This window comes from Lytechinus pictus, unplaced genomic scaffold (assembly GCF_037042905.1).
Source record: "Lytechinus pictus isolate F3 Inbred unplaced genomic scaffold, Lp3.0 scaffold_25, whole genome shotgun sequence".
Taxonomy (NCBI): domain Eukaryota; kingdom Metazoa; phylum Echinodermata; class Echinoidea; order Temnopleuroida; family Toxopneustidae; genus Lytechinus; species Lytechinus pictus.
The window spans coordinates 321,825-335,684 of record NW_026974145.1 but is presented as its reverse complement, the minus strand read 5'-3'; the positions used below and the strand labels follow the sequence as shown (position 1 = coordinate 335,684).

The following is a 13,860-nucleotide window of genomic DNA, read 5'->3' as shown; positions in this document are numbered from 1 at the left end:
CAAAGTCCAATATAATATATTAGAAATATATATTCACGTTATATTCACATATCGGTGCCTTTGCATTGCAGTTCCAACTTTTTCAATCCTATAACACGCATTCATTGGTCTATTTATCTATCTACCGTTATTGTTATCATTTATTATCATTGTTGTTAGTATTGTATATGTTAACATTATTGTTATTACCATCATTCATCTTTTTGTTTTTTCGGTTTTTCTCTTCCCCTTTTGTTTTTCTTTCTTTTCTTCCTTTTCTTTCTGTCTCTCCCCCTTCTCTCACCAATCGATTTAGAGACACAACATTCCTTTCACTGACCGTTACGTCTCTGATTTCATGTAGTATTTATTCCATTACTCTGTAGATATGTGATTGTATATATTTGTAAATACTTCGTAAGTAAAATTGTTTATGATATTATTTTGAATATGTAACATGTGTAATGTTCGATGATAGTGTCCCCAGTACCCAAATTAGGGTGACATGGGTAAATAAAATCATTGTCTTTGCCAGCATTGGACATTGGCGCAGTAAATAAGCAAACCATGTGTTAAATCGATGGTTTTAAAAAAAAAACTTTTATGAATTCGGGCCATAGGATCGGGGGGGGGGGTTAAGGTTGTAACGGGAGAGTGTTGATGAGCAAGGTGATGATAATTAGCCGTAAAGTTAGAATTTGATTTAGATGATGGAGGTCAAATATATGTGGATATTCATGGAAGAAATTATAACAGAACCAAATGTCATGTTGCTATTGGTAAATTCTCCGAATGACCACCGATAACGGTGTGACTAATTTCTTGAACAAATTCTTTTATATACTTTTTCAATTGAAGTTTTCATGGTCGATTCTGGGAGTGACGTAGTGACGGCGCGTCAAGAGATTTTAAACCGGTTAGATCTGGAGCTAATCGGTACGATCCAGAGCAGAGGAGTTCATACCACCGTCGAGAAGCAACTATATAAAGCAATGCTTGTCATAGGCAATCATGAGGTTGAAATTGAGGTAACAAAAATCAGTTATTTTTCTCCCTTGCTATACGTTTTTTTACATGTTTACAAAACAAGAACTGAATATTGTATTTACTGTATACATTCTTCCCCGAGAACATTTGAATATCAATTTGAAGAGAATCATATTTTAAGAATTTATAATTTCGTCGTAAACTTAAAGGAGAATGAAACCCTTGAAACCAGCTGAATCCATATCAAAGAGAAAAATCTAAGAAACATATTGTTGAAAGTTTGAGGAAGATTGAATGAATAATAAGAAAGTTATGAGCATTTGAATATTGAGATCACTAATGCCATGTAGATCTTCCCATTGGCAATGCGACCAATATCTGTGATGTCACACACGTACAACTCCCTCATTACTTTAGTACTTATTTCACTTATATTCTCACTTTTATAGAGTCTATCACAAGGTGAGGTGTTCTCTTTATATGAGAGGACAAGTGCAGAGGTTTCACAACATTATATCATTGATGAATCGTTTGTCATATGATTAGAATGAGCAAAAAGAGATGTTTTGGGGTATATTTTCAGTGTCCAAAAGGGGAGAGTTGTTCATCTGTGACATCATAGATCTTGGTCGCATTGCCAATGGGAGAATCTCCATAGCATTAGTGATCTACATTCAAATGCTCATAACTCTTCTATTGCTAGTCCTATTTTACTCAAACTTTTGTTGATCTTATTCTTTGATTTTTCTGCTTTCACAAAAGCTAACTTGCTCCAAGAGTTTCATTCTCCTTTAAGTATTTTTGTACACTGTACAATATAAAATGATTTTTCAGTTAACACATTTACAGCAAGCAATTATAATATTACGCTCAATTGCGTTCTGAATGAAACGTCATATCTTTTTACAAATTGGTAATATTGGTATTTGTTCGAGAGATGTGAATTCAGATCCCTAAACAACAGAATGACATGATTTTGTCAAAGTCAGATTTAGTGTAGATCCCACGCAGTGGCGTAATGAGCGAAAAAATTTGAGGGAGTCAGATTTAACGTATTGGGAAAATTCATAAAAAGTTGCGAGTGAGCTAGCAAAGATGTCAACATTTTTTATTCCAAAAATCCAATTTGTGATAGATTTCGGCATAATTTTCAAAAAATAATATATATTTTACTTCGCCCCAAGCCCCCTCCCCCCATCTGTACGCCACTGGTGCCATGTTAAGGAGAATCCCAAAGAGTTCCCATTAATACTGATATACTTAATACCTGATATGCCATATGTAAAGTCTTTTTTTTTGGTACACCGATGTATTTCTTATGTTGTATCATTAAAAAAAATGCAGATCATGGCTGAGCCATACGAGTCCATTGGAAACCGTGTCATGAGGCACTTTCGTCACGTGATAGACAGCACGGTACACTATTGGTTGCCTGAAAACCGACTAGAACCTTCCGAAGGCATGACGGCAAGCAGCCGAAGTGACCCGAATACCAGCGGCGAGTCGGGCGAAACTTCGGGTACGCCCGAATCAGACGAGGAAAAAGCCGAAGAAGAGGAAGAGGATGAGAATGACGAGGAGGATGAAGAGGAGAATGATGGCGGAGCTTCTCCTGGTGATGTTGTAGATGAAGGGGACGAGGAGGAGGAAGAGGGAGAAGGCGGAGTGGAAAACGGTGCTCAAGAGGCTGTTGGGAATCAGGGAGACCCGTAAGGGGTCATCAAAAGACCAAACTACTGACGGGTAACGAGTTTGATAGAGAAGTCATGTAGTCAAGATAAAGGGTGCCAAAACCCGTTCAGTTCATAGAAATTCACTTCATATTCATGAACTGAAGAAGGACAGGGGTTAGATATTTACTCTATCAACTAATGGATGATTACTGTCTCGCGTGATTATGAGTACAATCCTGAAAGTAAGGGCCATGAACGTGGGTTTATTTAATATTGTCTCATCAAAACAAACTTAGGCTAGATAATTTGTGGAGATTTTAATTTGAGGAACGCCGATAATGAAGAAACGATAAAGGTGGTCCCGTTGGTAACGCATTAGTATTTCCGTGGATTGTTGACATTAAGAATGCACCAAAGGCACTATAGGTAGCCAATTATAATTTTTGAGTGAGATCTAAAGTTGTTTATGAAAAACAATTGAACCAAAAAGGGTATAATTTTGATGGGGAATTGTAGATGTATGAGAATAATTAGAAATGATATGAACTGAACGCAACGGACCAATCATTGTTTCTTAATAATCAGGAGAATTGTAGCAGATTGAAAAATTATCAAATTTGAAACCTTGAGGAGATGATGTTCTCGCACTCAAGAAATTTGATTAGTTATAGACCTTTGATCAGTCTATCTACAGTGCGTATCAAAAAAAAGTTAACACTTTGAAAAAATCCTGTAAAATTATATATTTGTAATATCCTGAAGATTTTTTCACATTTTAACATTTGTTCAGATCCATTTAAGCAAATGACGATATAACTGTCGAAAAATATTTCTGCTTGAGTGAGCACCACTTACTCTTGAAAAGTTAGTGAAAAATGATTTGCGCAGAATTGTTTTAATAGTTATGCGAATAAAAGTAGACCGTAATCATGAAGAACACGTGGAATTTAGCTAGTAAAATTGATTTGAAGATATCTTTTACCTTTTTTATTTGTTTCCTTGCCCAAAACACTTTGAAGAGTGCATTGCGCCCCACCCCACTCCTCCACACACCGAGGCCATCGTGACGATATTTGCTTTACACTGAGCTGTGATTTACATGAAATGGCTTAGGCTTAAATTTCATTTTGTTAATCATTGTCAAGCTTGGGAAAAGTGTGGAGAAACAAGTATTAAATGAAAAATGAAATGTAAACCCACTTTAAATGAGAAAAACTTGCTGGAGATGTCTGATATAAATTTTGTTCAGATTCAGTTATGTCCTCAGATCCAGCTGGCACAAAAAGGGTAAAGGTTGTGCTTACTAAGTGAAGAAATTTCAATTTGGGTGGCAAAATTGTTACAAAATGCTTGAATGTATCCGTTCTATTTCAATTGACTAAAAGTGCAAGGGAAATGTATCAGAAATGTTTCGCAGGGTAAGTTTGATTTCGCCCTTTCCCCTTTGGTACAGCGTGAAAACATTCTGTCAAAACTTTTACTTTCATTGGATAGATGAGACCCAAACCAAAGATTATATGTAATATGTGATTTTTTAATTCCCAGGGCTTTTTCAAAGTGTAAACTTTTTTTGATACGCACTGTATAATGACGATTTAATCAGTTTTGAACCTAAAAATATAGTTGACGATGCATGACGAAATTTAAAATGCTAAATCACCTTGCCAAAATGCAAATGAAATATGCCGACTTTTCTTTCTACTACCCCTCCCTGTACAAAAAAGGGATGTGGTTAAAATTGCACGATTATGTAAAAGCAATCCTGAAGAAAATAATATCGTGGCTCTAAATTTGATTCCTATACTTAATGATGCACCAAAATCGAATATTCGTATAGAGAAGAGGGGTGCGCACCTTCTGTAAACGAATATTTCAATTTGGCGGGGCAATTAATTAATTGAAAATGATGCTTGAAGCTACCAGTCGAGAAAATGGTGAGAAATAATGCGTTCAACCTTCTGCAGTTCAATTTTTGACCAAAGTCCAGAGAGTGAGAACAAGGGATTTTTCATAAAACATTTCAATCTGAAATCTGGCGTCAACATTCACAGCAAAAACCGTGGTGTTAACCGGTGTACATAGAGGACCACACCAGTTATTTAACACCGGTGTTAAATTGGTGGTGTTAGTTTTACACCTATAGGTGTTATTACAACACCTATGGTTGTTACATTTACACTCTTTGGTGTTATGTTCAATCTCTAGGGTGTTATTTTAACACCTCAGGGTGTGGTCCTCTATTAACACCAATTGGTGTCAATTTTAACACCATTGTTTTTACAGTGTTAATAACATTCCCATTCATTGTCGAAGATGATCTGTGCATTCACGTTAATACGATGAGACGTATTTCAGTCTTCATTTAACGTTCATATTGATTTCAAACTTATAGATCATCGAGATAGGCCTTCATTTTTTTTACGTATTTATTATCAATCGGTTGTCAGTGTCTCCGATAATGATCGAAAGGATGAGGTACTGATTTTAAAAAATATATAAACTGATTCTGATAAATCCATTTGAATCCATCAAACACTCTACTATCCGTACTCTGATTCTATTTTTATTTTCTCACTCAATCCGGGTTTTAGTTTTAGCATGTTTAGATGGATTCATGTCAAAAAAAAAAACGAAGATTAAAAAGTACTTCGAATATGAATATAAACACTGAGCTTGGTAAGTAGATTACGTTGCATTATCCATGTTAGACGTCACCAAGAAAAAAAAAGAATCCATATTCCAGATATCACCCGCCAAACTTGGATCTCCGAAATTCTGACGTCACAATCTCAAAACAAAAACAAAACTCATATTGACATGGCAGGATACAAAGAAGTCTTCTAGCGCACTGTATTCGAATTTCTGAAAGTAATATGGTATAACAGGTACAATAAATATGATGCTGTATATTGTATACATGGTCAGTATTGCAGCGCAGGTTCATCATGTTCATCTGTAGGTTTTTGTCTCTATATTGGTGTATGAAACGTCAGTCAAAGTGGTGAAAATATATTTATTTCCTTTATTTCTATCATTGTTTTTCATATTCATATTGGTGTTTGAAAGAATGCTATAGAGTTGTAATCTGTGCACAGTTTGAGAATAAATAGCATTTCAAAAATGCTTTGAATGATATCAAAATGCAGGTGATTAGGGTTATCATGAATAAGCCGGTACGGTATTCTACAATATGATTTTTTTTTTTACCAGGTGTTCGGCTGGATTGTTTGGGCTTTAATTTGTCAGAAATTGAGCAGATTGAAAATACTCCAATACCTTGTCTTCTTCTATCAAATGTGAATCGTCATATATATATATCTTTTGAACATCACACCAATCATCATTATGCTCGTTTCAAAGTTGAAAATGAGAAATGTGTGTCAGATGTTTACCGAGTAACGTGCAGTCTCGTGGCATCTATATATATAATTATATTTATAATTATATGATGTCAACATAGGTACTGTAGTGGTTATCAACTTGCAATGTTTAGTTGCATCTTTACGGATTGAAATTCCGTATAGAATATATTGGCCTAAACTACCTTACATCCAAAGAAAATATCGTCGAGTCATTTTGCACAGAGCCTTAATTTTTAAAAATTGTCTATAGTAAGGTACAAAACTATTGTTTGAATATGCTTTCTCATTTCTCATCTATTCTCAGTAATTTGTGTCGGAATGATAGCGTTAAAACTTTAGTTAAAATTTTCATACGCGGTCTTTGGGTAGTGTTACGGTCTGCGTAGTATCTCCTTCCTTCTCTCTTTTTCTTCTTTTTCTTTTCGTCTTCTTCTTCTCCAATTTCTTATTTTCCCAATTTTTCTTCTTCTTCCTGCTCTTCTTCTTCTTCTTCTTCTTCCTCTTCTTCTTCTTCTTCCTGCTCTTCTTCTTCTGTTTCTTCTTCCACAGTACTGTACATATACATACTCCTGCACAATTCTCCATGTACGACGATACACCAACCCAGTGGACTGTACTTTCACGGATGATGATTATTCTTCTTCCTATCCTTTTCCTTCTTCTTTCCTTCTATGATCTTCTTTCTTTCTTTCTCCTTCTTCTCTTCTTATTTTTCTTCTTCTTCGTCATCTTCTTCTTCTACCAACATTGATATCATAAGTACATACCTATCACTTTAACGCAGAGCGATATATTTTCAACAGAATCAAAATTCGAATTTAGCATTTGACTCATTTGGTGCAAATGTATCATTCATCAGTGTTTTATGAATGTGGGTTGAATGTATACAATAACTTTTTCGTTATACCAGCTTTAGTTTATATGTTATAACAATGCCGTTTTGAGTGTGAATTTGAATTGTAGCCATGGTAACGCTTTAATGCAACGCACTGTCTATATAACATTGCCAAGGACAGGCTTTAAAAAGAAAAGAAAGTCTTAAAGTGTGTCGATGTGGTAGTGTATATTATACAAGAGTTAATATATTCCACAGATGTGCTAATATATGAATTATTCTATTCATGGTATTTTGTATTTTGATGTATCAACATTCTACATTTTGTGAATACGATTACTATCCACGGATGGAATATATTTATCCAGTTATTTACTACTCTGGTGTACATATTCATTGCCTATTTGATGTGACTAATTGTATTCGCTATATAAGCGTCATGTTTTGTCAGAGTTGTAGTTCGAGAAGTGCATGCTGCTTCTTCTTTACAGCTTCATTTTCACATTTCATTATTTAGAGACTTATTCTAAGAATTTAAGAGTTGCTGCGATCTCTTCAGAATTTTTGCGGAATCTTTGATATGGGGGTGAATTCGTGTTAAATTCAGAAACCACCCCTTTTCTTTTGTATTTACTTGCTTACCTCAAATATTCTCTGTACTTTGATCATACCTCCACACTGTAAATAACTGAAGTGTTAAAACTGAGAAACTAGTTGGTGTCCTTGATGGACCACACATCATAGGTGTTAAGATTACACCCTAGGATTCAACATAACACCAAAGAGTGTTACAGCAACAACCAAAGGTGTTCTAATAACACCCGTATACGTGTTGAACTAGCATCAACAAAATAACACCAAAGCTAAATGACTGGTGTGGTCATGAATATCAATCAACTCCACAGGTCCACATGTTCACGGTAAAATAAGATGGAGATATATAGTACAAAACGCTACTATTTATAGACAGAGCAGATTATTCCAAATATTTGCGGATAAAATTTGTTTGATTTGAATTTCTGATCAATTGCGATCTTGAATGATATTCATTTATTTGCGTAATCTTCAATGTATTAGTATGGTTATCCAAACATATTATAGTTATAGTATAATGGGCCTACATTTATTTTGTTTTCTTTAAGTTTAGTAATATTATAGTAGCTTTCTGAAATACTTGAATGTATAAAAACCAGACATGGTACTATTGCAATGTTTAGTACTAGTAGGCTATAGGGTATTTTTTTTTCAAAATGAATGAAGAAAACAGAGAATTACAAATTCGAAAGGAATCGTTGATGTCCTCGGGTTAATTTCAACATTTCATTTATTTCGCAAATTGACTATCTGTTACACAGGTTGTCGACACTTTATTCACAAAAGTTATCTGAAAGTGTAGGCCCAACTGAATTCCTTAAACCGACATAAATAATTCTCAAGATTATTATGATTCCATGGATTTGATGTTATAACTCGATTCCGCTATGTATGCTATGGTATCAGAATTTATGTAGATCGATGTGCATTTTGAGCGTGTAGTTTTTATGTTGCGTACGAGATTTCTGATGTCTCTAATCTGCCTGCACTTCATTGGCAAGTATTGTCTTAATTGGTAGGTGTCAATAATGTGCTTTTTTTTTATGAATTCACACATTTCTTGGATCAAAACTTTTGTAATTTACAATCTTTGTCACTTTATCGTTGCTCTCCTCTTATATACTTATATCAGTTTATTAGTTTATGACAGCGCTGATACAGTGTACTACAATGTTTTTCTTTCTGCTTTCTTTTGCTCTTTCTTTTTTTAATCTGTACAGGGGCTCGTATGCCGGAAATATATTACAATATTATTTATTTTTCATGAAAACAATCATGCGAAAATCTAGAGAAAGACATGTGGTTGTGTATGGGATTATGGAAACAAAATTACTTGGAACTCAGGACGATTATTATACTACTTCACTGACTCAAAACAAAAGCGATGCAAATGGATGTTTTCTGAATGTTTGTTATACAAGAGAATGCCTTGGAACTGCATGGAGCAAACTTTGGTAACGATTGTTTTTCGTCTGTTGGTATACACTGGTGTTTTTTGAATTGTAGATAAGAAATTGTTCGATGAATAGGGGGCAATACATTGAGAAGATTCTGTAGTTTTTTTTATCATTTTTAGAAAACTTTTTAATTGTATACTATCAAAACAAAGGCTTGTCCAATCACTCATTTTGTTTGTATGTAAACGGAATTCGTTGTCATGGAAACAATTTTGAAATAAACATTCTTGAGTTTTTATCGGTGTTGGATTCTGATGAGGATGCATGGTTGATTGAGGTACATTTTGATTTGAAATATGACAAAAGTCATTTGAATCGATCGATAATGAATTTGGCAGCATAATTACAGTAGCTATTCCCAACATTGATATTTTGTCATTACGATTGATCACCCCTTACGCTAAATGAGTGCCACTATCAGTCTAAATGAACACGAATTAGGTTATATATAGTCATTATTATTGTGTATTAGTTTTCAAATGAAAATGAAAAGAATTGATAATGAAATAGTGCGATAGACCTAACTAATCTAAGTTATGAGACGTTTATTATATGGATGAATATTGTTATAGCTATTGTTAGAATTTCCAATGAATATTAAAATTAGCCAGAAGATGTAATCGTAGTTTGAATTGCACCGTAAAAACAACACTTTAGAATGAACAACACTTTCTTTTGGACGAAAATTTTTAAGAATTTGGAATATCAATTGTGGGATATTTTATGGCGACAGAAGGATAATATGTGAATGTGAACATTTTTGACTCTGTACAAGTACTACCGTAGATCCAACTCGATTATGCACATACATCTAGTCGTAATCAACCCAACAAAACCGTCCCATATATTTCATATTAATTCTCTTTGGATGAAAAGCAAAAGATTCATGTATGACATGAATGTTTCATTCTGATTCCTTTCTCATTTGGAAAATATTTTTTTTGATACGTGTACTTGTATTTAACAATCGCCATGACGACAGGCGTGAACAGTATTACTCAAGGAGTTGGATCTTCGGTAGTCATGATAGTTTTTAGGATTAAAGTTCTTCACCTCTTTGTGATAAATGGCGTAACGTAATGGGTAGGGCACTTTACTTTGAAAATGAAACACAATTACTGACGAAAAGGGTGAAGTCGATTTTCGGGGCCCTTATAAAAAAAGTTTGAGATTAATTATCATTCATATTTCTTTCTCATATTTATGAGACGGAGTCTTCATACAGAGCCTACTACGCCCACGGTCCTAGGCCCTGTTTTCATAAAACTCGTTATCAAGCATGACTTGTCAAAGGCAAAGTTACAAGGTACTGTCAAAGGCTGTTGAATGATGCCACCTGATTGGCCGGGATCAACTTTGCAATAAAATACAATCAGAATCTGTTTTAATAAGAGTCTTATAAGACATGGCCATGATAATCATGACTTTCCACCCTATCTAACCTTTCCCCTGCGTCTCATATAATATCTTTCTCTTTTATACACCTTGGTTTGTGGCACCGGACACCCACGCCCCGTCCATATACGCTACGCCACTCATCATAATATAAATATACTTACTATTGCCATTTGGAGATGGCGAAAATGTGTGTGAAAAAAATGCTGAGTACTGGACTATTCAAATCATGAAGTATGTGTGTGTGTCGTATCAGTCCTGTCAAACAGTATTGTGCGATATCCAAAGAATTTTAAGGAATAAGAAGTATGAGATGCACCAGATCTAAGACTTAAAAAGTAGAGGAGCGTTTGAAGAAATTCATGTATATTGTAAGACGTATGGGAGGCGGACTAAATTGGTGTTTAGAAAGATTCGCGACCTTTCACTGTTGGCTATGTTGATAGATTCGGTTACATGTTGTCCAAAATCTTTGTGCTATGTCGGAAAATCTCTCACAATCGCGAGTTTTCGCACCGCCACGCGGAACGAATTCTAAAACACACTTTTGAATTTGCCGGTCAAATGACAATGAACAGCTTGGAGGTCTTTGTCGAAAATTGGTGAACCGGAACAGCAGTTCGTCCCTGGTTTCGGAGCTGACGAAAAATTGCAAATATGTCGTTTGTCCAGCGTCCAGGATGAAGCCACTGTCTTGATATCACCAATTTTTGACAAAGACTACTTGGTTGCTCATTGTCATGAAGGGCATTTGACAATACATTTTCTATGTTCTTGAAAGCGTTCCATGTGGTGGTTCGAAAAGGGCTGACTTATCTACATAGAGGAGTTGGCGCATTTTGATATAAATGTAAACTTTGCACCTTCCAGGGGGGGGGGGTATAATACCAAGGCACACTGAGAATGTTGGGATGAACAGCAAAACCTATGGGGTTCAATCTTGGACCTTTCAGAAATTTGCACCTGTTCAAGGCTATGTGTATCACTGGTCCGTAAATAGTGTGTAAATTGGACTTATATTTCGTAATGCATACCCTATTCATATGTTCATGAATATATACTTATACTCTGTTAACTTTGAATGATATTATCATGATAGGTTACATTTTCAGATCTTCGTATTCTGAAAGAAGTCGACATTCTCATAGAATACAATTTCATTTTACGTGATATTGGATTAAATGACCAAGTACGTTTAACGTCATTGATTTTATGAATGCCATTCTTATATATTTGGTGGAAATAGTCTGAAATCTGAATAAAAGTTAATGGTCAACGAGTACAATAGAAGCACCATGATGATAAAGTTTTTGTTTTCTTTCGATGTTTATTCCTTGCTGTGAAATAACAAACCTTGATGTCAATGGTCACAATATTTTCATGTTGTAATATTGATTTATTGATGGATTGTACATTGAATTTTGAATTGTTATGATTTTAATTGTGATAGTGAGAAGTCTTAATTCTACCAATAACGTACATTATTATTTTTGCGAATTGCAATTTATCATATAGCAAGTCAAAGAAAGTCTTCAATTAAAAAGAAAAAAGTGCTCGTACTGCACGCTGATTTAGCCTGTATTGCTGCATAAGAAAGGTATTATAATGCAAATTTCATTCATCTTCCATAGAGCAATGGTCAAATGAAGTAATTTCCACCACCGAAACACTTTGTTTGTTCAATATTGTGTTAGTAGTTGTGACAATAAATTGTTGTGATGATAATGACAGAACTGCTAAAATCCACATCAGGCATAGTTTTCTTGATGTCAGTTATGAATGTATTTGTGATAGAGTCATGAGTGGTACTTTCTGTTGATAAAATCCGGAATTTTCCGTACATTCCGTTGTCACATTTTCCCGAATATTGTACTTTGTGTCTTATTCTTTATGATAGGAAGACGCCCCTACATTATGAACATGTATATATAGCCAATAAATATTGAACTTCGTCGTAATGAAAACATTCTTAAACGGGCAACTATCTTCGGTTGATGTAGTCCAAGATAGAATATCTTTATTCAAAAGTTACACCTATTAAAATCACCTTTGGGATTGCAAACTAAAAAGTCCCATATACGTACATGTAGAATTACCCTGTAAAATTGTCCTTCTCTCATTAGCTTTATGATGGTGTTAACTAATAATATGCTAGGGTTTAAAAATGTGATGTATAGAGTTTAGATAAAAGGACCTGTAATTTAAACGAAAAATCGTTATATTGTTGCCCGAGTTGTAGATTATTGTAAAATTTACGTTATGTGTGTGAACTTATTTGAAATGTAAACTGCGCAAGCCTTAAAAAAAAATATGATGTTGATGTAATTTGTGTTGTTTGTTTTTCAGGTATAGTAGCAAAATGAAAAAAAAATACGTTTCAATAAAGTGCTCCATAAAGGCAAATGGTTGTTTGTCGGTTGAATTTATTTTTCTGTGGAATGTGTGTATGGGATATGGAAAAGTATAGTAAAGCACATCGGAAGCAATTCTGGATTGGGGGCATCCAAGGGGCTAACCTGTTTTGGGGGAGGGGACTCGTGACACAAGTAGTTTTGGGCGGCAATTCGGTCGTCCTGACGAATAATATTCCAGGAGTGGAGGAATAATGCTATTTTGATCGAATGTTATTGTTCTTGCTATACATGTAAGTTTCTAGAAAGCGAGGGAGCGTGTTTTTTTGAAGGATTTATTATACAATTTTTGGTCATGGTCATGGAAAATAGAAATATATATTTCTTCTTGCCCCGTTATTTGTTGAGTTGAAAATGCTATATGCCCCCTCCCGATTCCGGCTCCCCTGATTTAGATGCCTTTGATCCGATAAAGGGCCTTGTTCTTTTGGGTTAGAAATTATATGAAAGCCAAGGAAAGATACAGCGTAGGATGAAAGAGGGGGAAAGGGGTGAGTGAAAGAAAGATGTGTTGATTGAGAAAATGTGTGTGACAGAGGGAGAGGGGTGGGGGTTGAAAAATAAATTGCAATAGGTCATTAATACTCAGTACGAACATACAACATTAGAAACAAAATTACTCAAATATGCGCTTTATTAGAAAAGTTACTACATATCTTATAATTCAATACCTATTCAGAAGTTTCATGAAAGATGGGGAGAACGATGAAAAAGAGAAGTAGGGTAGGCGGGCCAGATGAACATAACTTTTTTAAGGGGAAGTTATTTATAAAATTATCAATTAGTATGGGCAAAGTCTTTATTTGCGATTCAGCCCTAAATTCGATTCCGTCTACAAGGGAAATTATGTCAATACAAGAGCTCACCATCTTGATCATGACCTTTATTAAAAACCCTTAATAATCACGATATCACGGTTTATATCATTACTCAAATGTGTTTATTCTCGAAGATCAATTAGAGTTAAAGGGATGGTCCATTCTGAAAATATTTATATCTTAATACATAGAGTATAATTCACTGAGCAAAATGCCGAAAATTTCATCAAAATCGGATAACAAATAATACAATTATTGAAGTTTAAAGTTTAGCAATATTTTGTGAAAACAGCCTTCATGAATATTCATTAGGTGGGCTGATGATGTCACATCCCCACTTTCCGTTTTC

At 34.7% G+C, this 13,860-nt stretch overlaps 1 protein-coding gene across 1 annotated transcript in view; it reads left to right on the top strand.

The window, feature by feature from the left end:
• The window catches only part of LOC135158014 (acidic leucine-rich nuclear phosphoprotein 32 family member E-like), a 28,751-nt gene extending 23,396 nt beyond the window's left edge, over positions 1-5,355 (top strand). The window contains exons 3-4 of the mRNA XM_064115253.1: positions 838-1,007; positions 2,311-5,355. Coding sequence (XP_063971323.1) covers positions 838-1,007; positions 2,311-2,679 — 539 coding nt within the window. The 3' untranslated portion in view covers positions 2,680-5,355. The remainder of the gene's footprint in view (positions 1-837; positions 1,008-2,310) is intronic.
• The last annotated feature ends 8,505 nt before the right edge of the window (positions 5,356-13,860 follow it).